The 27,418-nt window shown below is 40.6% G+C and overlaps 1 protein-coding gene and 2 non-coding genes across 6 annotated transcripts in view; 1 reads left to right on the top strand and 2 right to left on the bottom strand.

Moving 5' to 3' along the window:
* The window catches only part of FNBP1 (formin binding protein 1), a 113,974-nt gene that overhangs the window by 73,256 nt on the left and 13,300 nt on the right, over positions 1-27,418 (top strand). For all 4 annotated transcript variants that reach the window (XR_005652552.1, XM_039861736.1, XM_039861735.1 and 1 more), the window contains exons 7-10: positions 11,347-11,475; positions 12,437-12,583; positions 16,832-17,029; positions 27,282-27,391. Coding sequence is in view for 3 of the 4 variants with exons in the window: in XM_039861736.1 (XP_039717670.1) it covers positions 11,347-11,475; positions 12,437-12,583; positions 16,832-17,029; positions 27,282-27,391 (584 nt within the window). In the remaining variant the exon portion in view is untranslated. The remainder of the gene's footprint in view (positions 1-11,346; positions 11,476-12,436; positions 12,584-16,831; positions 17,030-27,281; positions 27,392-27,418) is intronic.
* LOC120601811 (5S ribosomal RNA) lies at positions 9,302-9,420 on the bottom strand. The gene has a single exon (XR_005652569.1). It is a non-coding gene; the product is annotated as a 5S ribosomal RNA (ribosomal RNA).
* On the bottom strand, positions 13,930-14,048 carry LOC120601804 (5S ribosomal RNA). Its single transcript, XR_005652566.1, has one exon. It is a non-coding gene; the product is annotated as a 5S ribosomal RNA (ribosomal RNA).

The raw sequence follows: 27,418 nt of genomic DNA, 5'->3' as shown, positions 1-27,418 counted from the left end.
TTATCAAAATGAATGGAATGTGGACTAATAATTCCAAACAGAGAGAACAGTGTTTTCCGAACGCATGCATTAAACTGAGTTCATCCATGTCAGGCATTGAATAATTCCCTTCTCTCATTCGCCCTTGCCTTGTGACTGTTAGCTCTTACATAATTCCTAAATGCAAAATAGGATATTGTTTAACAGAAACTGCAGTTAGTGGTTACAAGTACCTGCAGAAATTTTCAGTGAGTTCGAGTCATGCTTTTTAAATTCTAGTTTCCATTTCTCCTTTCCTTATAGGTCTAGTTTCATTCAATTTGAATGATTCTTTCACTGTTAAGAGTCTCAATTTTATGGGCAGTGGTTGGCTATGAAACAGTTAACTTGGACTCTTCATTCCGATTCACTGCAATTCTGAGTGTTGACTAACCAGAAGAATTCTGTATACAATGCGAGGGGTTTCCTTATTTGGCTCAATCTCGAGTTTTATTTTATAACCGGATTTGAGGAAATGTTTTAAAAGTTAAATTAAATTAAAATCCTGGCCCTGAGCACTTAGAACTGTGTATCAGTTTCTTAGGGCATTTTCACTCCATTTTTGTGTGATATTAGGGCCTCTAAAAATATTCAGCTTTAAACGTTTTTAGCTTTTAAATTCTCCATAGATGTCTGTATCATGAAGTAGAATAGGAAATTCTGAGTCATTTATGGATTAAGGGAGAGTTCTAAGAATTCTAGAACTAAGTGATAAAACTTCATGTTTCTAATTACAATAAAATATACATGTTATTCTTTTTTATGTGAAACATATACAAATTATTCTTTTTTATGTGAAACATACTACATAATAGAATATCTTAAAGAGAAAAATAAAATGATGAGAAAGAGTCTACGCCATTATAAGCAAGTGTGAAGGAATTTACTTTGATGGTCAGTTTGATAATTATCTTGATTTTAAAAAATAAAATTTAGTAGTTCAGGAGTTTGCTTCAGTTGACATCAGAGTTGCCAGCTCCGTGAAGTACAGACAGGGTAGGCCTGGTTCTGTTCTAACGGAAGCCAGCCGAGTAGCAGAGTGTTAAATTTTTTTACCATTTGGGGAAACAGTCTCTAGCAAGATGACTACTTGAGTTATTGTACGTATAAGGGATTGTGCTATTAAATGTTTTCTCTGCCCTTGCTGTGACTACGAAGTTGACATCTTTATTGAACATGTGAATATCTTTAGTGCTTTCCCCAAATTTGTTTCATATAAAATGCCTGAAGGAATTGTTCACTGTAACAAATTAGTAGACAGAAGTTTTTTTGAAGAGGAAGTGGTTAGTATGAATACAGGAAATAAATTTTGCAACTGCATCTTGACCTTTCGGTTTAAAATGCTTTTTATTTACAACAAGAGAAAGATATATAGAGTTAAAAAAAAAGACTATCAAATATGAATATTGATGTTGTAACTATTCTTTTATAAGTAGATCAATGTTCAAATTAAGGAGTCTAGAAAAGATATTTTTGTTATGCTCTTGTTTATGTCTGTACTGTAGGAAGTCATATCTGTAAGGTTTGTGTTTTGTTTACTTTGTCTCTCAGTGTGCCTGGATTAAGTGAATATCCCAAATGGTTTCTGTCGTTTCAATTTTTAATACTTGTTCTGAGTAATAATGAGTATGTTTTTTTCTTTGACCCTTCACATAGGAAATAGAATTTAATGGGAATTTTCTTCAGTTACTAGCTGTGGAATAAATGTATTTATATTTAGAAGCATGACACAACTTGGATCTGTCATAAATGAATATTAGTAGATTGAGGGGTTTTTTTTAAAGGCTGTAACACTCAATATTTGTTTTACCATTAAAAATGAAATTTGTGACAGAAACGTTGAAACATAAAATTATTTACTATGGTCAAATGTTTCATACAAAAGTACTCTAAAGGTTGTATTTAGCTCTAAATTTCGGTTCATTTGCTGGCAATTACTGCTGTCTCTATTGTTAACCTTAATTTTCACTTATTTGTTTTTGTAGTAAGTGGTTTTTACACTAAAAAATGTCGTTTGGTTAAATAGACATCTCAAAAGAAACAGGAAAGTCAAAATGTCAAAATCTCAGCGTAACAGAAATGTTGGGGGTGGAAGTGTACCCAGAGTGAATTTATGTGAAGATTAAATACTTTTAAAAGCCTCTTCAGTGAAATACTTCTGGTATGCGTTATTTCACTTACATTAAAATGCTAACATGAGAATCTGTGTTAGCTCTTACAAATACAAATAGTCATACTACATGAATATATGAATGTGAAATTAAAGTGAATTTAAAAACTAAACAATATTTACTTGTGTGTGTGTGTGTGTAGCTTTGAACACTTGGGCACTTACTATGTGCCCTTCACTGTTCTAAAGGTTTTCATATAGCAACTCATTTAATAAAATATTTTATTTTACTGATACTAAGTGTTCTAGCTTTGCAAAGAGCTTGTTCTTAATCTTGATACTCCATGGAAGTGAGTTCAGATCTTGTTTGTACCATTCACTAATGGTATTGATTTCACTTCTGAGCTGTTTCCTATTCTATAAAGTAAGGATAATATTACACATCTTAAGGACTGCTTGGGAGGCTTCCGTGGTATGTGATGTGTGTAAAGTAGTGGCCTATTTTTGGACCTAAGTTAATTGGTCGACACTATTATTGTCACTGTATTTTGCCTGTTCGTGACCTTCTCCTGGATTACTTCTGGTTTCTCCCTCCTACTATGAATCGATCTGGTACATTTGGAACATTCTAGGCATCTAGGCATTCTACAAGAATATCTATTGATCAAATAGTACATGAGCACCAATAGGATTACAGTGGGTGCTTTTCATGAGGACCCCGGTGAGCAAATAACGATGAGCTGAAGAGACAAGGAAAACTTGAAAAACTGGAGAAAAAGAGAGAGTATTTTATGTTACATGCCAAACTGGATGGTGAAGATAATCAGAGTGATAACAGTTAAAAAATGATTGAGGTACATCATATGTGAGGTCACCTGGTTCAGCGAATGCTCAGAAGGAGCTCAGACATTGTTTGTGGATGCCGCCTTTGAAAAAGCTCGATGAGGATGACGGGTTGTTGGGATAGGCCTGACGGAGGGATTGGGACTTGAGTATGAAGGATGGGCAGAAACTGAAAAGAAGGAGCCGAGCGAGAACTGAGGTGGCAAGAACTTTATCCAGAGCGCTGAGGGAAACACGCTGCAGGTGCTGACCTGCCTGACGGAACAGGACGTAGGTGGAGAGGGCAGATGAGAACAGATCATGAGGGATGCTAGAAAGCAAATCGGCTGAATGGATGTGGCGCAGGTGAAACCCTACTGAACCTACTTCTCAAAAACCTTTCCCTGGACAAGTGTTTAGTGCTGTATTTTCTAAGAGTTTTAATCCTCTCTGTAATCTTTTATCCCTTTATAGTTTTTTGTTTTGTTTTTAAGAGGATAAGGCTATAAAATGTTAAATTACTATCGGCCCAAAGTGGCCCTGCCGGATGTGACTGAAGCACATTTCTGTGCCTTGAGTTCAGTGTACCATATGACTTTACTCCAAAATTATATCAAATGAGCTTTTTCCTATGAGCCATTGCTCTTGCCTACAGAGCTAGGCAGGTGATAGTGGGTCGGGGTGAGAGGATAAACAGTAATTGACATGAGGCCTCAGTGTGGTAGACCTAATGAAGAGAGGTGGGGACTGTACCAGACCAGGAACTATAGGAACCATCTAAAGAAGGACAGCCATTGATTCACCATCTGTCTATACAGCTGTAGGCCAAGCGCTGTTACGTCTTGCGTATTCATTATTCCTTTCTGGGTTAAAAGCCCTCCTTCCTGGATGACAGGTTGGTTTTATTTTTTCCATGGTTAAGTTCTCTTTTTCCTTGATTTTTGTCTTTATGTTGGCTTCATTCTAACGTAATAGTTTAGCTAGGTATAGAATTCTAAGCTGACGACGATTTCTCTAAACATTTTGAAAATATCATTCCATTGTCTTTTCTCATCGACTGTTCCTCTTTGGAAACTGGCTGTCTGCTTAATGCATTCCTCTGTAGATAGTTAACTTTCCTCCACGGTTTTAAGACCTTGTCTAACTTTCTCGGATATTTCATGAATTCTCTTCAATTATTCTATTATTTAACTCATCTATTAAGTTTTAAGATTTTGATGACTGCATTTTTTTGTTTGTTTGTTTCTGGAAGTTCCACGTGGTTCTTTTTCACATAGGCTTCGTCTTATTATTTTCTTATGATTTCTATTGTTTCTTTTATTTATTTAATCATTTTAAATGTTCCTGTTTTATGTATTCTTTCAAATTATTCTTTTAGCTCATGTTCTTATGGTTATAATTTCCCCTCTGTTGTGTTAGCTCTCATGGTGGCTTATTTCCTTGTGCATTTATGATTATTATTGTCTTTTTTTGTTTGAGCATATCTTCAATGGGGATTTTTTTTCTCTGAGAATCTCATAAAAGCAGGATTACAGGAGTATCCCCCGGCAAGGTTTTATATTTGATTCTGCCAGACAATCTGGGACCAATTTTTACGTTAATTATTTGGGTCAGGAATTCTTATACCATATATATAATATACACAGGTTTAAGATTTTGTTTCTCAAAGACAATCTGCCCCCACTCCACCCCATAGCCTGAGACCTAAATAAGCTTCCTGGCTGTCTTCTCTGATCACTAGAGAAGTTTTGATAGGTGTCACCCAGCTTAAAGGAAAGCAGAGAAAACTAACATTGAGATTAAAATAGAGGAAAGGTCCATGCTCTTACATGTTGACCTCGTCGATGGTTTATACTGAATAACGCATGTAAGATTTTTAGTCTTGAACATGACTGCTTAAACATCTGTTGTGACTTGGGCACTAAGTGTGAGTAACTGCCAACCTACCACCAAACACCTCAGATTTCTTCAGGACTGGATGGTACTTCATTTCTTTTTCTGGGGTATGTATCATGACTAACCATTTTACTCTTTTAAGGAACGTTCTTTTCTAGAACTATATTTACTCAGAGCTTTTAATATTTTTTGTTCGTCATGGTAACCACAGCAAAAGAGAATGGTGATCATAGGGGCATTAACTTTCTAGAATCCAGGCTATTATCGATAGCTGTACATGTATGAGACCTTGTGATGGTCATATTCTGTGGCCAAGGTTAATTTATTAAGGGGAGCGAGGAAGAGAAAGATAATTTTAAAACCTACCATCAGAAAACTCAAGACTCTTGCCAATGACAGTGCAGTCTTCGAGCCATCTGAGCTTCCCCCAGCCCAGCTGGGAGTTGTGCCAATGTCAAGATGAACAGTTTCGGCCGTGGCTTCTCTTTTAGCAGACATTGACACTCACCTTGAACAAATAGATATTTGAAATTCTGCTTTTCAAATAAGGCAACCAGGGTATAGGGAAACGGGAGGCCTTTTCTTAAAACTGTTTAGCAAGTGAATGGCCCCTGTGGGATTAAGATGCTGGTCTCATTGGCTACCCTTCCGCATTCTCTCCTTCTGTTCCAGTGACTGTGCACCAAAGAACCTACCATCCTGGGGCTAGTTAAAGATTCAAAAAAAAAAAAAAAAAATCAATTGTTGGAATATTTCAAGCATATTTCTTTGGTTAACTTATTTTGAAGTTTTTCTCTGTTTTATGTTTTAACTGCCCTTCTAATCTATCAAAGACAGACTCATTGTTTTGGCAAGTTCCCTGCCTGGAAGGCTCCAACAAAAACTCACAGCGCTCTGTCTGAATAGGAATTTTTAAATGCATTCTTAGTCTTGAACTTGAAAATGTATTCGAGATGCAACAGTTTGCTGGGAAATCTGAACGGTGCCATTTATCGTACAACAATGTTGCTCTAGACAGAGAGCTTTTTCATCTCTTCCTTCATTTGTAATCCTCCTACTACATTATCTTTTCAAAGGTTTTTGAGGGGAGGGGGACCTCAGAGGCAAGCCATACCTCTTTCTGGAATTTGGCATTAAAATTGATCCCTTTTACTAATCTTTTTGGCAAAATAAAATATTCCTTGATCACTTTTAAGAAGTGATCATTATTAATGTTTTAGTTTTACAATAATGGGATTATGCTATAAATACTGTTTTGGAAACAAAAAAATTAATTATATACAGTTCTCACTTTCCTTATCATTAAATGTTCTTTCACATTTTTTCTGTACGCTACACATTAGTCTATGCTGGGCATGGCATATATTTACTCAGTCACATTACTGGGTGTTTGTTTAAAATTATTAGCTATTATAAGCAATACTGTGATGGGTATCTTTTGCGATCATTTAAAATGATTTCAATAGGATAAATTCCCAGAGATAGAATTGCTGCGTCAAAGACTAAGGTAAATCAGTTTCCTAATCATTGACCAATCCTAGAGAAATCCAGGACACCAATTTTCAGGCATTCCCAGCCGGATGCTGTTTTTCTGATCTCAAAAATACCTTGTAAATAGGTCATAATATTCAGTGGCCCCTGCCTCCCTTGTATGCTGTGAAGATGCGTGTGTTTCTCCTCATTAACCTGGCCGAGTCTGTAAGGCAAGGCTCTCTGCCGGCCAGAACTCCTTGGTGACTCTGAGACTCACCAAGTTTGCCAGCTGCTGATTAGGGACCATTGTAATGTTCATCGTGGTGTCATTTAGTGACGTCGTTGCAGCTGTGCTTCTGGAACTTGCCAGTGAATTGTCCCAGGCTACTATGCCTCCCCTCGATGTTTTTCCAGATCCTCCCACAAATGAAGAACTCCGGGTTGTCCCTGGTAGTAGTGATTATCAGAGAGTAGAATGTGCAGAGACTTCTACTTTCTATCCCGTACGATTCCGTAGGAATTATTTACAGCAAGCATATTTTATAATTGGCTGAAAAAGGAGCTGAAGAGATTGAGAGGCCAGATAACCCAAGTTGTTAAATTCATGAGTTTAATCTTACAATATTAAGTCAGTGGCTCAGGTAGACTGAAGAAGGTGAATCGAAGAGCCAAGTGCCAGGTTCTTGCTGTGCCTCTACCCCCCGCCACACACCCTCTTGGCAGGTTTTCGGTGATGGCGGTCAATCCCATCTGCCCTCTGTTGCTAGCTATGGGATAGTAATTACAGGCAGCCTAGCTGTGTCTAGATGAATAAATCTGGTGTCTTATAACAATGAAATAAAATATTGCAAGTACAGATGTTCCAGAGAACATTTCCTGTTATTTGAGTTACCAAGGATCACTATAAAATAGTCCTTATTTGCTCTCCCCAAGTTTTTGGTAATAAAGGACGGGGCTTTGTAATTTGTTGTATTGCATGCTTTTAACATAGGAAAAAAGTGACTTTCCAAAAGCTCTGAATGCTACTGCAATAAATAGTTTAGGAATAGCAGTAGATCACATACCGAGAAGTCTGTCATGATCAAAAAAGTAATATCTCATTATTCATTCACGGTAAATATATAAATATTTGCTCATTTTGTTAAAAGGTCAAAAGCCATAAACCGCCTTGATAAAAGATATGATGGTATATCTCTGTAAGCAAATCTACCCTGTTCTCTAAGTGGAAAATTTCTTTGTCCCCCCTGTATTCTCTGCTTATGACAATCGAGATTCAGCCAGCAATGTTAGTTTCTCCTTAATATTTGAAATAGTAAGGAAGAAGTGATTATGAATCGAACAGGAAGTAGCTATACATGTTGGCCATGCTAATCATCTAAATTTAACTGTCTAAATGGATTACAGTACTTCTGTCTTTAAACCCATTAGGATTTAGAAGCCTTGGGCTACAGTTCAGCTTCTGAAATACTGTTGTCTCTATTTAGAAACTACAAGTCTGACCTTTAAGGCAGGACAATTTTACTTCCATAGGACATGGAGATGGAGGGACTCTGTTAAGATGACTGAGCAGTGAAGTCGTGTGCAAAGAGTACATATTTAGGCCGGTTTGGATTTATTTGGGGAGATTCCCCAGGGTTTGTCACAGAAATTCTAAAGTTTAAATTCAGTCTTTCTGACTGACAATGAAAGTGGTCTAGGTCTTATGGAAAGATGTCTGTGGCTTACAGGCTCAGTTAACTGTGGTCATTCTGGAATTTTTGAGAATATTATCTCTAAATTCTGTGACTCTAACTCGTTAAACAAACAAACAAACAAAAATCCTAAATCCGCTGAACTTTCTCTGCCTTGCGGTCACGTTGCTATAAGATTCAGTGTCTTTTATTGTTAGAATGGGAAATTTAATTCAAAGGGAAGGCTTATAGTCTGACTTAGGGTGGAAAAACTGTACCTCTTTAAGATAATAGTTGCTATTTTTAGACTGACTTAAAAAGAGGTGAGAAATAGCAATGCTCCTAACCTTCATCTAGCCTTAGACACGAGTCGATACGTTTTCTAGACTGTCTAGTTATTAACTGGTTACTCCAGATACATTTTTGGAAAATATTATTAAAGATATTTTTAAAAATATGTCTGTCGTAATGAGTAACTGACTCATTTGACTCTTCCCATTATAAAATAAATATCAACGCTTACTAAACAAAAATAGATTTTCCATAGTAAAACTTGGTCAGAACAATGGCACATTCCTGAGCCTGGGATTCAAAAGTGAATATTAATTCAAAGCAGATGGATGCTAGAACTGAGAATAAGATAGTCCGGTCACCCTGCTGTGGCCTTGCAGAATTCGATGTACAACAATATTTTGCTGCTTCTCTGTCCTTTTATGGAGAGACTGTAAAAATACATAGATTTTTTTGCCCTCTGTGTCTAAGCTTTAGCAGTCAAGAAAAACTCCCAGAGGGATAATGCTTCTTTAACATAAAAGGTAGACCCAGTCCCTCTAACATATGTTTTCTGGTTACTTTTCTCCTACTCAGCTCACTTGCCAGGCTGGATTTTAAACATGTTATTGTTTATTTCAGTTCCTTCCACAGTTCACATAGTGTGGTCCTTGGTTACGCTTATGAGGCACTACCGATAAACAGTGTAAAAGGGCATCATGAAATTATTATGAGTTCATTTGCTTACAAAAGCAGTCATATAGCCAAAACGTAGATATCATTGGAGATTCTGGGAGACCGGGAGGAAGGCGGTCACAGCTCCTTCCACCCAGGTGGTGCTGGCTGCCTCTCCAGTTCTCAGTAAAACATTCCGTGGATGGATTTATTGTCAGGAAGCGTTTATCTGCTCACGAGGGCTGTGCGTGTACACACATACATAAATACGTCCCCATATAGAATCATGACGTTCCGATCTCATTCAGAACTGAGCTATTTATTTATTTATTATTATTATTATTATTATTATTATTATTATTTTAAAAGCCTACAGCACCCAGTCTTCCTACGTGGTCTCCCTTCCAAGTACTAACCAGGCCCAACCCTGCTTAGCTTCCGAGATCAGACGAGATCAGGTGCGTTCAGGGTGGCATGGCCGTAGACTAGAACTGAGCTATTTAAAAAATTCACCAAGGTAGCATCATTTCTCTAAAACTAATAAGGGGACTCTCCGCGTCGTTACTTATTACTCTTGTTTTACAGTAGAGACAAAGTCCCCACTCGCCCTTGGAATTTTCTGAGACTTTCTGAGGAAGGTTTGTGAACGGAGAATTTCTTAGACATTTTGAGACAGTCTGCCTGGGAATTTCCTTGTGTGGTTTCTTCATATTCATAACAAAGTGGTAAATGATAAAACTCTAGGTAATTGAAAGAGTTAAGAGGACTTTGGTGTCGGTCCCATGAGAGGAACAGATGGAACGCACGTAGGTGGGAAGCTGTCATTAAACAGGAGGGCTAACGGTGCATCGAAAGGCATGGCTTTTTCAGGTAGCTCTGGACTGAACATTTTGGCGACTAGATCGTATTTTGCTAGTGGACACAGTGGAAGCCGAAACATATGGTCAGGAAGGGAGTTCACAAGCCTCCGACAAAGAGGAAGAATGTGGCAGCTGAGATATCCAAGGAGAGAGATGACAAGTGCAGAAAACAGTTTTAAGGCACCTAAAGACCTTAGCAACTAAAAACCACAGGTGATAAGGAAATTCATTCGGAACTATTGATATCGTTACCTTGGTTTGGGAAGCGTTTATGTGTGAATGGGGAAGAGAAATAGAGGAAGCCACGCGAAATGAAAGCCTTGGGCTTTCACCAATAGGCGTGTGAGTAAAATGAGTCAAGGAAGTGAAAACAAGGTTAAGCCTTCAAGTCAGAGAGCCAGGAAACCAACGGAGAACACCGAGATGGTAAAAAAACCAATAGCGAGATGTTATCGGCGATCCCATAGAAAGTGGGACCAGCTACCCCGGCGTGTCTTTTTAATGTTTACCTTCGAATGTTTCTATGGTTTTTCTCTCCTCTCCCCCCCGGCTTTAAAAAATGGTTAGGTTCGGTAAAACAAAACAAAAAACAAACAAACAAAAAGTTGCCTTGGTTATGTTGGAACGAGGCCCTTTTCCTGCTGCGTTTTTGGCTCACTGTGGTCAGCTTGCCAAGTTACCTACAAGCCAAGCCATCTCTTCATCTGGCAGTGGGTAGCTTTTGCCTCATGAAGAGCACAGATTGTCTTAGAGATTCGCGAGGTTATGTTTAGCTAGGCACCTCCAAAATGCTAGATGAATCTAAGATAGCATTATCAGCCTAACAATCTCTGGTATTTGCGGATGACTTTAGAGTTTGCAGACATTTTTGTTTGAGCTTTAAAATAAATTCTGTAGCGTGTCAACAGTCGTTCCTTTCTTAGAGGCATGTCATAAACCAAAATATGAATTAGAAGAGGGAGACAAATTTATGAATTTTATGATTCTTTAGGAGAAAAGCGATGCAGTAAAATTCAAAATAGCGCACACACAAAAAAGCCATAAAAAACGCAAAGAGGGCGCCATGCTTACCGCTTCTTAAAGTATATACTAAAAATAAATGTAGTGGACTTTAAGAAAGGTCCGTTTCGATCAGTGATTCATATGCCTTTTTAGTTTATGAACCCCGTTGAGAATTGGATTTTTTTGTGTGTGTAAAGTATGGATTCCTCTGTCCCCTCCTCAAAAAAAAAAAAAAAATACAACGAGTTTCTACAAGGATCATCCAGGAAACATAAATATGCAAATCGAGCCAAGTGCAGGCGATAAAGAATGGTGGCACTTGCATCAAACTGGAAAGTGGTGCCAAGTTAAGACAACAGAGAATGGTGAGGTTCGCCACCCATTCGGATGCACATCCAAGTAAATTCAAATTCTAAACCATGTTTGAAAAATAGCACCTGGTACATACAACGCGTTCGCGGCCAATTTGACCCCAGCCTCTCCAGTTTGCAACTCTAGGCTTCTCGTTATTCTCTGGAGACATGGGGCTATTCTCACTGTTTGCCCGCAGGCACGACAACAAGCTCAAATTCGTCACCAAATGGCAGAGGATAGCAAAGCAGATTACTCATCGATTCTTCAGAAATTCAACCAGCAACAACGCGAGTATTACCACAGTCACATTCCCAGCATATTTCAGGTAAGCGATTCACCTTTCTCAGGTTTGCCTTTCTTAGAAACACGTGGCTTTGGAGTCATCATCGCTGGGCCTGCGGATTATTTAGAGAACCCTAGATCTCCTGTAACTCAAATCCTTTTGAAAAGCATTCGGCTCAAGCATCGACTAGCAATGAGATGAAATACAATATCAATCTTGAGATTAACCAGTAGCCTTTGCAAACTTCCTTGGTTTGTACTTGTAGTCTCAGAAGTGCGATTCTTAGATTACACTCTGGGCTAAAAGGACCATTCTAGTTACAGACAACAACAACAACAACAACAACGAAAAAAAAAACCTAACATGAAGAATCCAAACAGCATTCATCGTTGTAGGATTTGAACAGATGACAGTTCTTTCCTTTGAATTGGTTTTCTTTTGGCTCCTTTAGGTTGACAGAAATAGTATGTGAAAAGATATATACATGTTCTCTTACTTTGGGGACCTTTTACAACTTCAAGTCCAGTTGTAGGAAAAAATAATAAATATTTGCTTATGGTGTCTATACACAAGCAAACAAAAACCTCCAACTTGTAGAAGGGAGGTACGTCACTTACATCCCAGCCTGGGTTGGGTGGGTCAAGACAGCTAACCAAATACGATGCTTTTGATAAAGGATAAAGTCATGGCTCAAAGATGGGGGAAATGTTTGAAATCTGATACCAAGTGGTAGTAATAACGAAGATACCTGGGTTTGGAGTTCTTACCGAAATTGAAGTAGAATTGTGTGAAGTCTACATTTGGGCAACCTAACAATTCATAAAACACACGTACAGCTGGCTAAGGCAGAGGCACAAGAAGCTTCAGGTGCTGGAACCCTAACTCTTTTGATAGGCCCATTTCCCTCCTGGACAATTCCTTTAGAGTTAACAATGCTGCTGAAAAACAAGGTCCTTAAACAACTGTGGACCAAATTTATTTTACGCAAAATCTAACGTTACAGAAAATACAGGAGATGGAGGAAAGGAGGATAGTGAGAATCGGAGAATCGATGAAGACGTACGCAGAGGTCGACCGTCAGGTGATTCCAATCATTGGGAAATGCTTGGATGGAATAGTAAAGGCAGCCGAGTCGATCGATCAGAAAAATGTAAGTATCGTGGTTGCGACTCGATTTCCAACTATTTGCGGCCCCATTATTTCTCCACCCTCTAACGTGGTGACCTCGTTCGTTCTGTCTTCTTGTGATAGGGCATTGCTTTCGGGAATCAGGAGTGCTTTTCAATTGTAGCTGCTTCTCCGCTGTCAAGTTTTCCCATCTTATGAGTGCCCGTTCCATTTTGTCGATTCGCCCGTTCTGTACGCTTTGCCTCTTCACTTTGGTCAAAGGCTCGTGGTGGTTACATGTGCCCAGCTCATAGAAGGAAATCAAAAAATAGTCTTAGTGAGGCCTTCTCTGATCACCTTGTTGAAGATTTCAGTTGTCACCAGCAAATTCCTGTGAGGAGCGGTCTTTTCAAGGTCAATAGTAAGGGTGGGGTTTATGGGCTGAGCCTTCAAAAACGTGGTCACCTCTGTGTGAGCCTTGACTCTGTTCGCTTCGTTGACTTCTGGCACTAATTAAAATCTGAAGCGAGGCCGATTCTTATATTAGAAGCTTGGAAATTTCTTTCTCCTTGAAATTTGACAGTTTCACAAGATTATATCCGAAAAATGGTTTCCCTTTTATCAGTTATATCTGGGAAACTGAGTTCTCTAGGTTTGCAGGCTGTTTCTCCTGTTATGGGGGCCTCGTCCTCTGTTAATATTACCAATAATTGTTTTACGCCCATGACCTTTATGTTGCTAAATTCAAGGTCTCTTCTGAGTCTTTCTGAGTCTTCATTCAAGTTCTTATTGAAATTCCTCCTGAACTGTTAACAGCAGCCTCGTTCCCCACCCCCGATCCGCCCCACACAATCCTCAGGACACCACACTGATGGCTTTCATTCTCCTCACTGGTCTGGGTCTCCTCTGCTTGTTTGTCTTCTTACTGAACTTTGGTGTCCTCCAGGGCTTTGACCTTGGACCTCTTAACTTTCACATCCCTGTTTTGAGTGATCCGTAGACTCTTGGAGCATCAAGACTCACCTCAGTCCTGAGGTAGTTCACAGGTCCAGCTTGGGGCCTCTCCCCAGCACTGCGGGGCTGTGTTTTCAGCCACTGAGTGGCTTCTTCACCTGGACATCTAACAGGTACCTCGAACTTAGCACATCCCAGAGCTGCGGGCTTTTCTCACCAGACCCGCTCGTCCCGGGGTCTTCGCTGTCTCAGCTTACTGGCGCTGCCATCCTTCTGGGATCTGGGAGTCCAACTTGACTCCTCCTTTTTTTCTCATGCCCACATCACTTTATTTTTTTTAGGCGAGGCAACCCTTGGTTGACCTCACAGATTGCAAGGACCTTGTCAGCTTACAATCCCTTATTATTATTATTATTATTATTATTATTATTTTTACACCTACAGCACCTGGTCTTCCTAGGTGGTCTCCCATCCAAATACTAACCAGGCCCAACCCTGCTTAGCTTCCAAGATCAGACGGGATCAGGCACGTTCAGGGCGGCATGGCCATAGACATGGCCGTGTCACTTTTATTGGCCAATCCTGTTGGCTTCACCTTCAGAATACATTCAGAACCAAAGTCCTCCCCACCCCTGGTTACGCTCCTGATTTACGATCGCCTTCATCTCGGATTATGCAGGAGGGGCCTGATTACTGCAGGAGACATCTAACTAGTCTCCCAACATTGCTCCCACCCCCAATCCATTCTTCACAAGGAGAGCAGAGGAACCCGCTTACCGTGAGTCAGATCGCGTGCCTCCCCTGCTCAGAACCCTCCACGGGCCTCCGCCTCCCTCAGGGGAAAAGTCAAAGCCATCCGGGGCCTCCAAGCCCTTAACTGTCCGGAACATCCCGCTTCCCATTTGTCTGTCTGACATCACCCGTGTTCAGTTTTCAAAGCACTAGCCGCAATGGCGCCCTTGGTATTCCTTGAGAATTCCAAGCATGCTCCTACCTTGCTCTTCCTTCTGCCTGGAATATTCTGCCCATAGATACCTGCTTGGTTCCCTCTCTCGCCTCCTTCGGGTCTTAACTTGAACGAATGAGTGAATGAGTGAATGAATGAATCACTTTGCTCTGTCTTTGAGAATTCGAAGGTCGGACCTTTCTTAATTCACCTATGCCATCTCTCCTTGCAGATACCCTTCCTCTTCCAAACCTCCCTGCACTGGTTTTGATTTTTTTTTTCCCCCCAAGTTTTTCTTCATTTGTAGATTCGGCTCTTGGCGGTTCATTATGGTCTCGCTGCTTTGATCTTAAGGATTTTTATTGTAGTTTTTCTTTCATCGTGCCCTCTTTTATTTCTGCCTATTCATGTTTAATTTCTGTTATATCCTTTTTAAAACTTTTCATTTTGAGGAAAGTCGATGGCGTTTTTAGAAAATTGTTCACGGAACATTTATCAGACACCTGCTTCATTCCATGCCTGTGGTCCCCTACACGACCCGCTGAGGAAAACTCTAAACTCAGAGAGGTTATGGCCTTGCTCGGGGCCACGTGGTGACTGTCCGCCTGGCTCCAAAGCCCCTAAGCCCCACCACCATAAGTTTTTTTTTTTTTTTTTTTTTATTTAATGCTGCATGCTTTGGCGACGCTTTTGAATGTGTAATGCGTTCATTTACAAGTGCCAGGCACGGTTCTGAAGAGAGACAGTAACGAAACAAATGAGAATGTTATTTAGAGTTTCGGAAAAAATAAAGTCAAAAAGAGTGAGAGGGAGTACTTGGCTGGGGTTGGGGTAATATTATACCAAGAAGTTTCATTTAAGCAAAGACTTGAAAGAGGCGATTCAGTAATATTTAAATGGGATAGCTCCTAGCTCTGTTACCCGCTCCTCCAACTAACTGGACGTCCCCTCTGCCCCTTAATGCAGTTTTTAAAACACCTGATTACTTTCAAGTCAAACTGGTTTATTTATGAAAGGTTAGTTTCCATTTAAACCAAGTGATCATATTTTCACCAGACGAGATGAAGGCCATTGGCACACTCAGGATTGTGGGAGTGAATCTCCTGGCGTAGGTTTAGCTTCATATAAAAAAAATGATCGCGTCTTCCACATGGAGGTTTATTTTTCCTCTCATGTGAAAGATGTCACCGGCAGAGGGTCCAGCCACAGTGTGGGCCTCACGGACCTAGGCTCCTCCCAGTCCACAGCTCTCGATGCGACCTTCCAATTCAGTATGGCTTCTGGAGTTCGAGCCATCACATCCGAGTTCCACAAAGCAGAATAGGGGAAGGGCCTGTGTTGTCCCTTTAAAGAGGCTTTCTAAGATTGCACACTAGACTTCTTCCTACATCTCAGAGATCTCGGGGGTCGAACTTAGTCAGGTGGCCGCCTCCTGCCGCACAGAAGACTGGTTAGTGACACCTTTCAGCTAGGTGGCAATGCGCCCAACTTAAAATCAGGGTTCTTGTTACTAAGAAGGAAGAGGAATTGGCTATTGGAAGACAGTTGGCGGTCTGTGACACACCTACAAATTCTTAGCTAAAAATGTAGCCAATTAAAATGGGGGCTCATGCTAAGAAGTCGAAATCTTTCCATATTATCTTCTCCTTCGGTCGATCGTTGAGTTAGAACGTTATCACGAAGCACGAGTGTTTATACTGCTTGATCTCTTTATCAAGGGTGCGATGGTTGTAGTTTCCTCCCACATTTGTCTCCACCACTCGACTCTGAGATGTCGAGCCCGCCATTCCTGGCAGAGTGTACACAATGGAGTCAGTCATTCACTGATTTACTCAGCACGTTCGCTGCATGCCGTCGTCGCCGGACGTGATCTGGGGACCAGGGATACGGCAGAGGGAAAACAAGAACACTCACATCCTGGTGGAGGAGAGACTATGAACAAACACACACATAAAGGAAAATTAGGCGATAAATTAATATCTTTGAACCACAGTGAACCAAGAAATTAGAGAGGTTATCTACGCTTTGCTTCGTGTGTGTTAAATCGCTGTAAGGACTTCTGATGGGAACCAGGTTTTTATATTACTGTGTTTTTCAGAGGAATTGCTTAATAATGGCCCCATTTTCCTAAAAGCAAAGTTGTTCTTAATTGACACTTGTTTCTCCAAATGTAGAGATATGGTTATTGAAAGTATCTTCAAATCTCAACTAGACATATAGTTTTACATATTATACTTCTTTCTAACGATTAGACTGTTACTGGGGGGGAAATCTATTATCAATCCATGTAACTTCCTTGGAATAATATCTGTATTCAGCGAACGCGATTCATTGCGTAGAAAGCGTTTACATGTATTTGAATGTATTTGTGTGCAATGGGTGTAATTTCAGGATTCACAGCTGGTGATAGAAGCTTATAAGTCAGGGTTCGAGCCTCCTGGAGACTTCGAATTTGAGGATTACACTCAGCCGATGAAACGCACAGTGTCCGACAACAGCCTTTCAAACTCCAGAGGAGATGGCAAAGCCGAGCTCAAATTTGGTGGCAAATCCAAAGGAAAGTTATGGCCGTTCATCAAAAAAAATAAGGTACTGATAGTTGGTACCCGGTGTGAAATGAGTTTCATAAAGTGTAGAGATTTTGACTTTATCTTTCAGTCTCAAAAAGATTGTAAACCTGTAGTTTCAGAATGCAAAAAAGAAAAAAGAACTCGTGTGCTATTTTATGTTAAGACTGCATTTCTCTTTGGTGGCGGTACCTTTGCCATGGCCATTTGTCTGATTTCAGATGCATTATCACTGTCCCATGTCGCCCACACTAACAGATTACTGACTGCTGGGCCGTTTCCCATCATGCCTTTCACTCCTAAGCCCCCTAAACTGCTGGTTGGTTGCCTCGGCGGGGAGAAGCATAGTGCACAAAAGCTCTGTAACAACTTATCAGCCTATCTAATCGAAATGGTTTCCGTGGGTTAATAACTCGGTTTGTTTTGAATTCATGTTAACATGTGGATCCATGAACATTTTTCGTTTTCTTTTTATAGTGTGATACATGGGTGCATGATGGCGTTAACCTGGGCATAAAATATGATCGAGGCAACATGACTGCTTTACCCATAGAATAATTTAACATTTAATTTTGTAAGACTGTCTTGCTGTTTCCACAACCTTAGCATTTCAGGTCTTCCATTTTCTCCCATCAAGCTGTGTTAGTTTAGGCGGTTTCAAAACATTCACCTTCCTGCCTTAAACTGGTTGAGAGTAACTGATTTAGAACGATAATTTGCATGTGAAAGTCTGCATGAGCCGCTTGTCGAATATTTCTTGCTATCTTTCCGTCGCGTTACTTACTAAAACTTCCACTTTCATCATATTCTTTATTTGACATGTTCTCCATGTTTTCTGTTGGACCATGGCCTAAATATTTAATTGTTTGTGTTTTACTTGCTTTGGATTTCAAATATGATTTGATGCTTATTTTTGTTTTGTATCTTCTTGTTTCTGATTTTTTACTGTCACTGCTCCATCTCTTACACGTAGCTTATGTCCCTTTTAACATCCCCCCATCAGCCTCCCCTCACTCCCCTGCCTCTGCCTCACCCTCTCTGCTGTTCCCAACATTTAGTCTCCCAAGCAGCAAAGACCCTCTCCCCATGCTTCTTGAGTTCATGACCTCAGGCCCAAAATCCACTGTACTGGGAACCTAAGGGTAAAGTTCTGCTCTCGGTCTTCTCTCTCTCTCTCTCTCTCTCTCTCTCTCTCTCTCTCGTGCGCTTGGTTGCATGTTTCGTTCTGCATAACTTATTTTGTTTGTGAATGAATCGATTGTGTTTTCCCATAACACGAAACAATGAGAACCTATGATTCATGGTACATAGTTAGAAAGAGGGACAGAAAGAAGAAGAAGAAGGAAGGAAGCAGAATGGATAGAAGGAGAGAGAGAGAAAGCCAGCCAGCCCAGAGGACATTTCAGAAGGACTTTTCCCCATTTCCCTTTTAAAACATCTAAGTCATTAATATTTCACCTCGATTTTACCAAAAAAAGGAAACTTAGATTCAGTTTCTAAAGTTAGCGTATGACGTGGAGAATTGGAAGTCACTGTATAGTCAGAAAATACTCGCTCAGTAATTACTGAAATGAGGTGTGATTTGAAGACACCTCTCTCGAACTCCCTCAGGGTTCATAGGGGAAATGGGTTACAGTGGCTTCTTTTTAGCTATTCTGGTGAACTTGTAAGATGTTGATAAAAATTCTGATAAAACATCTCACTGGAAAAGGCCTAATGCGGTATTTATCTATAAAGAGCGAAGTAATAATAGCAACTGACATCTACTGAGTGCTCATTATACGCCAGCCCCTTCTGTGTGCTCACTAACTTTTTTGAGCCATCCTAAGGTCCTAAGGTACCGAGGTACTAAGATTTCTTATTTTTCCAATAAGGAAACCGAAGCATCAAAAGATGAAGTTAGGAAGACAGAGAGCCAGGCGGTAAAGCCAGGGGGCCCGTTCGTAGTCTGCGATCTTACAACCCCCACGTTGAGGGTGACTCTCTTATAATATGGTTATATTTATATTATAATATAATATTTAGACTCAGGTGGGCCATTCCAATTCAGACTGCACGTGCTCCAGTCACAGAGGCTTATGGAATTCATCCAGCAACCCAAAGTAGAACAGCAGTTTGAAAAAACACTGGAATATAGTAATATGTAGCGTCCTGAATAAATCGAAATTGCCGGTCCAGCCTAAGCTGTCCCAAAATGTGCTTTATGATGGATGATGAAGTGTGACTGTCAGGAGCGAACGAACATTTAGCGCCTTAGCATATCCAGTAAGGGCTTCTCATTTCCCATCTTGTGGGCTAAGTTGTTCTCATTTAAAATAAGGGACAGGATCCCCCATTATTTTATATGCAGAGTTCCTTTAATAAGGGAATCTGCACGTTTTATGCAAAGAATACGGTTGGTGGAACTGTCTTGTTTTAAGGTTACCCGGCGCATGAGGTGAAGGCTCAGAAATTTTATTTCTTAAGGATTTCAAGACGGCCATGGTTAAAAGTCGAAGATAGCTTCAGAAGTGGGCGGATGATGGATCGCGTTGAACTTTATCGTTAGATCTTGGTTATGCTGGCCTTTAGAACTCCCCGCCCATCTCCACTTGTTCATTGAAGAATTTCCAGCGGATAACCAGGGTGTTTTTGCTGGGCCGTAAAGTTTTACACTAACTGTGAATCCGTTGACCCATCTCTGCCACTTCCAAAACCTTTACGGAGCACTCATTTATTACGTTTCTAATAAACACCCCTGCATTGTCTTGTGGACCCTCGTGATGAGGGGTGCTGACCGTTCATAGTTGTTTACCATTTGTCTCGATGGCCCATTCCTCCCTCAGCATCATACAGTCTGTTGGTTGCGAGTGGTTTCTGAATCTGTTTCATGGTGTTCTCTAAATGTTTAGGAAAACACCAAAGAATGTCAGTAATCAATAAGTAAGAAAAAGATGGCAAGAAAAAATACATAACACTTAAAAACAAACAAACGAACAAAAAACGGTGAAATGAGAAACGGTATTTTGATGATTCAAGTCACTCTCCTTTTTTTTTCACCATAATTAGCACAATGAATTTTATTTCTAACTCCTCAAATGTATGCTCAGCAAACCTCTGTTAAAAACTTTTTTCTAAATGGTGAGCGTGTTTTCTTTTGCACGCACGCACACACTAAAAACATTAGTGAATAAATAGAAACATATTTTCGTTTCTCTTATGTTAGTCAGAGTCAGATTTGATGTCCCTTCAGGAAGTAGCAGTTCAAAAAAGAAGAAGAAAAAGAAAAAGGAGAAAAAAGAAAAAGGAAATACATCACAGAAGTAAGATCAGGAAGTTCAAAACAAAAAACATCTGAAGTTTGGGGAAATAAATTTGATTTTAAAGCAATTTCAAAACGGAAGGTACATGGTTTACCAGATCTATGACTAAAATGATACAGTTCTTGCTAGTGTTTTGTTTATTCTGCTTTTTAACTTTAAGATTATTATTCCAAAGACAGGAAAAGTATCCTAGAAAAATAACAAATCTGTGATTTTAATGTCTTTTAATTTATGTTTGCAGCTTTTAGATCTAGATTTAAAATATGTGTTTCTATTATCAGAATGTATAAATCTTGTGCAAATATTTCTTAGCTGATTTTTTTCTAAATAATTAAACAGGATAAAATAGTTTTTGTTGTAAATCATTGACATTTGTAAGAAAATTTCTTTCATCAGATATCTTTAAAGATCGGTATGCCATTTGAGCATTATAAACCATTATTTCATCTTTACACTAGATAGTGTATTCTCAATTTGCAATCTATAACGTATAATTTTATTGTCTTAAATTCAGATTTTTTTTTTCCTAGTCTGAGCAAGGGACTTCTAAATCTAAAATACAGACATATTTGCCCCAATGTGTTAGAGTTAATTGTGTGAGAAAATGCCATCAAAGTTGACCAAAAGATTTGGAAAATCCTTACCAATTGTTTGTCAGATGTTACAGTCTTATGATTAATTTTATTCATTGTATCTTGTTCTCTTGCTGATTATTGGCAGACTCAGTCTTTCTGTTTTCACAAAGAACTCATGAAGAGGACGATAGGGAAACCCACGTATGCTTTTGAAGCTAGGGACTATGTTGTAAGTTTACCTGTGACGGCCAGGTCATACAGTCACGGCACAGGCACTAACCCCATTGACATCACCAAGACTGGGGACCAGATGTGCTCTGTTATGTTTCCATCCGAGAAATGAAATTCTCAGTTGAGAGACCCAGACACCCCAAACAAGCCTAGTTGTATAAATTCAACCACAGGCTCCTTCACACGGAAAGCTCCAATCGAAAAAGGAATCAAATTTCCCGATCACAATCAAACTTCCTAAAAATGTCAGTAAGCGGAGCTTGCCTTGTTCCCTTTTCATTGATGGTGACTGCCATCTGAGAAGATGTCACCAGGTAGGATTTTATGGCAGAATTTCACCCATCAAACGCGGCCACAGAGCATGGTCACAGGAGCATGACGCTCTTACAGACGGCAGTGGTGTAGTGTGGTCATCCACATCCACGCTTGTGACAGATGGATCCCTAAGGGAGTTATGCCATAAAGTCTGCCAAAAAAAAAAAAAAAAACCTCCGTGACGTATGAGCAAGGTCATAGTGAAGTACAATGACTTTCTGCGACCTCTAACGCATTGCTGACATGTTTACTTTCATCGTCCCCTTTCTTTGTACTTGAGGTTAGTACCTGTGACTGCCCAATGACACATGGACTCACTAGCTCTGTGTTCCCTCATGTGTTATTGACACCTGTGGCTCCCAAGGTTCCATAATTGTCGCCTGAAACTGACAGCTTTTTAGTGCTTCAGGTGTCTCACAGGGCACCTGATGCAGCCTTTAAAATATCCTCCTGCCAGACGATTCCGTTTCTCATTGTAAATGATCTAACTGGCTGGCTTACAACTAAAGACCAAGAACCAGTTCGGAATTGTTACAAGGAACATCGTGGACTGTGATGGTGCTGCTTGCGGGTTATCCATCACTGTCCACTGCAGAAAATGGAATTCGTCTGAGAATTTGGTGCGTCCTATTTCTATTGGGATTTAATCTCCATCCCAATGACTTATTATTATGAAGTAGTAATATCCTTAGGCTATTCATTTTCATGTTTTTTTTTTTGGAATGCTTAAGAGACAGTATGTAACTTTAACTAGCGGAAGTAGCTGATAGCAGATAGTGTACCGAGTTCAAATCTCGGTTCTTCGAATTAGCAACGTTTAGACACTAATGGGTGAGAAGGCGTTTGAATATGGCGGTGCGCTTTGTAGGGAAGGTATTTTGCAAAGTCGTCTGCTATGCACCATAAGTGTTGTCTGTAATGAACTCCAGTTGCGGTGACTAGATCTGTGCTGGGGTTCACAGGGGGTGCTCGAAGTGTTCACGTAGACAGGCTGCCCACAGAAGGACGGTCACAACTGTGACCGACTGTACCTTTCCCCCAAAAAAAGTTTTGTCTTGCTACTTTCCTTAAAATTCTCCTTTTTTTCCATAGAGACGATTTCTTCACAGGCGAATGCCTGTTTACAAAGAAGGGTCAACTATGAGTTAGCCTTAAAGACCAGATTTTCTGGACACCCTCCCTCCCCCCAATTTATGATCAAAGGGCGGCAGGTCTCCCCTAGGAATGAAGAGCCAAATGTTTCTTTTCCTAATTTTGAGATGCTTCCTTAAGGCCCAGCGAGGAGGAGCCCTTGGCAGTTGAGACAGCTGTTTCCCCAAGCTGACTCTGGAGAGCAGCTATCCCTGGTAGGCTCCCCATTACCTTCCAACCCCCACGAGCGGGGCTCGGAGTCCATGGAAGGCTTCTGAAGACCCCTTCTGCAGAGCAGGTGGGCGACAGCCTCGTCCTCCTGCATCCAGCTGGCTCTGAGGGGCTTTCTGGCTCCCGGAGGTCATTTCTCAGAATGCCATCCAGGCCTTGGTTATCCAGTCACCAGGCTGAGAGTTTGCCTTCATGCCTTTAAGAAATGCCCATTTTTGCCTTTATTAGATTTCCTTCGCAGAAAAAATATGACTCGTACGTCGTGGAAGCAATCGCTTTGCAGACTCTTTCAGTCTGCGTTAAACTCTCCGTGGCAGATTTGGTGAACAAAAGACTACGTGGTTATTTTTGTCCCTTATCATCATTCTATGTCACCGACCACGAAGTCATTTTAGTTTATACCCAGGCCGATGGGACCACGTCCAGGCCCATAAACAGAAACTCTCCTCTGTCTTTTCCTCTTTGCTCTGGCAACATGGCAGCTAAAGAAAGGATTTGGTGGAGACCGGCCCCTCTCGTGAACTTTCGCACAGATCCGCCTCAAGTCATTTCCACAAAGCGACAGGTGGATTTGTGTGTCCGTCACCGCGGGGGAACTGACCGAGTCCCGCTTCTTCTGATGTGTTGTTTCTCTCTCTCTCTCTCTCTTTCCCGTCACCCCCTTCAATTTTTCCACGAAGCTTTCTCTCAAGCTGGTAAGCACAATTATTCCATGCATGTCCTGAATCTAATGAGGTTCCTTGGTGTGTGTCGTGTGGGTCCCATGCCATGCGCAGCCTGTCTTCAAAGTTAACTGTAGACTCGTGTCTCTCTTGTGTGTGCTTGTGTCGCTGGTTCTTTTTTTTTTTTAGACCTTTGAAATAACACAGGTCGAGACACTAATAGAGGTGATCTTAATCTGTCCAGTTGCTAAGAAAATTAACGCTTAACTCCTGGTTTGGTTCTCTTTACTATTGGGGCCTTAAGAGGATGACACATGTGGATCGACTTTACTTAAGTATGGATAGAAATAGGAAAAATTGGGGAGTTTACCGATTCGACCAGTTTGACTAAAAGTAAATTTAATAGTTGAAAGATGCTTCTCCCTGGGAACCACAGAACCTGAGAGAGACATGCAGGAATGATGCCAGTGCAAATTCAGGTCCCGGGCCACCTGTGAGAATTAAAGACCGTGACATGGTTCCAGGTGCCACATAGATACAGTGGCGCCTTGTGCATAGCTGATTCAAGATATCACAAGATGATTTGATGGACATTGAAAAAAGCCTCCTAAGCCTTTCTAAAATGATTTACTTAGTGTTCTGTGTTGTTTCTACTTAATCGTCTAGCCCCTAGTAAATAAACTAATCATTACATTTATTAAAAGAAAACCTTAACCGACATAACCCATAACTATCCTTCAGGTATGTGTGAGTTATGTAGTATTCTCAGACACCACAGTTGAGAACCTCCAGACGTGATGGACGGTGGTAAACAGTGACAATTCGGCAAGATTGGCACTTTATGCACTGCTGTCGATAATGTGTGATACGTTATTCTCATATATACGTGTGTGCACGTATATACGTATCTATAGATACAGAACTTTCTTCAGCATGACTTAGTATTTGGCAACTGACTCAACCCTGAAAGGAAAATGACTATTTTATTAAATTACATGTTTCTTAGACTGAAATAAAATCCCAAGGCGAATCTTTGCTTAAGGACTGTACAAGAAGGAAAGATCTAGATGCTTAGGTGAACTGCTTTCCTCGGCAGCATGAATTTGGGGAGAGACTGGGTCACTTAACTAGGAGTCTCTCACGTGTCAGAGTTTCTTTCCTGCCCTTTATTTGTCTTTCTGCCGAGGCGTCAGCAGCAAAAGATAATCTCGCTAGGCGGCCTCTCTGTTTGAGATACATAATCATTTTACCAACCTGGCATTGCATTGTTGCTTTATACCATTACTTAGAAGCTAATAAAGAAGTGATGTGTCACACACTGATGACCTGGGTGTGAGAAGAGTAAAATCTCAAGAAGCAGCTTGTGCTTTTGTGGGGCAGCTGCTCAGGAGCAAGCGTTTGATCCCAGAAGCTGGAAAACAAGATTCTGTTAGAGCCACAGCCATTCAACATATACATATCTGTGTGCGACCACCTCTTCCCTGGTTCTCTGTAACTTGGGCTGCTCCAGAGATTGAAGAAACTCTGTTCTGCCTCAAAGCTATAAATATAAATTCTTTCATGGCAAAATGAATCATAGGTCAGAGTATTGTTTGAAAGAATTCAAGCTTCAAAAGGCTCATTAGGACAAAAGGACTTTTTTAAGGTACTTCCAGAAATCTTAAGTTTTGTGGATCTAGAAGAAGCTGTGCACCTGAATCAAACAGACGTGAAGTCTGTTCGAGGCATAGTTATTGAGATTAGCTTTTTAAAAAACAACACAGAAACAGAGACTATTGAAAGGGACCTAACTGGTCAATTAGACTAACTCTTGAGCCATTGGAAATCATTCATTTATTATATAATTATATTAGTTTTCCTAAATAATCAGGGCTGCCTTTTGTTGTGGTCTGAGTATCTGTTTATAAGTCATAAGCGCAGTGTGTTTTACTTACAGACTTCTTTGCAGCTGTTTATCCACCAATGCAGATCTGACCCCTGTTCACCGTCTAGACCTGCGTCATCCAATGGCAGCCACCCACCAGATGTGGCGATTTAAATTTTTGCTAATTAAAGTTAAATAAAATTGTAAAATTCAGTTGTCCAGTGGCACACTAGCCACATTCCAAGCGCTCAGTAGCCATATCCGCTACTGTCTTGGAGACTGCAGAGCTGAGAGCATTTCCGTCATTGTAGAAAGTTCTTTTGGACACAGCACATGGTAGGGCTCCGGAAATCTCAACGAAGCAACATCGCTTGCTGGAGTCGCTGACTTGTGAAACAGTATACCTTACACTGGGTTTTGTCGATTCCAGCATTAAGGAACAAAACCTCAGCTCTAGAAAACATGCTGATCTGTTTTAAGTGAATTCAGCATAAGAACAAACTATCATGCTTTCAGGCCCAGTGATTAAATTGAGCAAATAATAAGGGTTTGAAGTATTATAACACAGTCGTATATGGGAAAGAAAAAAAATCTGATTTATTTTTATATTGAAGATTATTTTGTTTCATCTTCGTTTTAGAGGCAAATTGAATTTCCTGGGTTTGGCATTAGGGAATAGTCACTTGTGTTCATTCTGGTTTCACTCATCTTCCTCCTTCCACACACCACACACACACACACACAACAGGGAAGATTAGCTGAAAGGTCTTTGTGTGGCCTCAGTGGTAAACTATTTGCTGAATCACACACTTCCAGGCGACAGTCTGGCATTTTATCATAAGCAGCCTAGGAACTATAGTCACAAGCCGCCATGTAAGCCGCTTGGCAGACTCAGCTTGATTTTGGAATGACTTTATCAAGGTCCCTTCTTTACCACCCACTCCCCAAAGCCAGTCTCGCTTTTGTTGCTTTCGTTGGTTTCAAAGTGAAATCTCTTTTCTAAATTTCGTGGCTTTATCCCTGGTTATTAAATAAATTTCTCTTTATGAAAATAGCCTCATTTGAGTAAAAGCACTTGATAACCACAATTTAGCCACATCTTCTAACGAGCGAGCCTATGGCAAAATTTAGAATCTCGTTGATATTTTCTACTTAAATTCAGAGGAAAGATAGCAATTGTTTTTGAAAGGAAATCAAAATATCAAAATATACTTCCGATGGATTAAAAGCAGCCGAGGTTGATCTCATACATTATGAGGTCGGGGAGGACAGCCTGTACGAATTTGCTGAGATTACCTTACGGATGTCAAAAGAAGTGACCAGGTGACTTTTAGTGGCAGCAGAAGGAAGAGTTCATGGGGAGAGAGGAAAGATGTTGTGTAAGTGTCCTTTTCACCCACATTTCTGAGGAACTAGATGTCCCATCTGTCACTTCACGGGCATGGAAACTTTTGGCCTCAGCCTGTGCGAAGAGACAGGAAGGAATACTCAGACTGGGGGGAGGGGAGCCCCGGGAAGCAGGGAGGCAGTGCCTTCAACACAGAACAGTTGATGGGGCGCTTCTCATTGTTTCATAAGAAGAAACTTTAAAACTGCAGTGTTGCTACAGACACTGACGGTAAAGTGAAGAATCTGTCCCCAAATTGGTTTCTCATCGATTCTCCCTGGAGTCGAAAGTATTTCTTCCTCTCTCCTCCCCGCAGCATTGCTCTTGCCTTCCCAGAGGCGGCTCGGCCAGCATCAGTGGAACCCGAAGTGGTTGGTGGGACTCGGGTAGTTTGCATGGACTGATTCTGCTTCTCAGCTGGGTGTCGTGGGAAAGGGCTGAATGTATTTCACAAACACGCGCAGACATCTGCAGCCCCTGGTGTCTGGGGACTCTTTCCAGCAGCAGCCCTTCCTCTGGATCTTGTTTCAAGGAGTCCTGTCAGGCTTTCTGGCTTATTTCTGTTTGCATCCGCAGGGCGCAACGCCAGAGGATTTCAGCAACCTGCCACCTGAACAGAGAAGGAAAAAGCTCCAACTGAAAGTCGACGAGTTAAATAAAGAAATTCAAAAGGAGACAGATCAAAGGTAGGGTGGATCAATAGGACTCATTAA

The sequence above is a fragment of the Pteropus medius genome, unplaced genomic scaffold, assembly GCF_902729225.1.
Source record: "Pteropus medius unplaced genomic scaffold, Ma_sr-lr_union100, whole genome shotgun sequence".
In the NCBI taxonomy this organism is placed as follows: Eukaryota; Metazoa; Chordata; class Mammalia; order Chiroptera; family Pteropodidae; genus Pteropus; species Pteropus medius.
The sequence above is the reverse complement of the archived record's forward strand: the minus strand, read 5'-3'. Positions and strand labels throughout refer to the sequence as shown.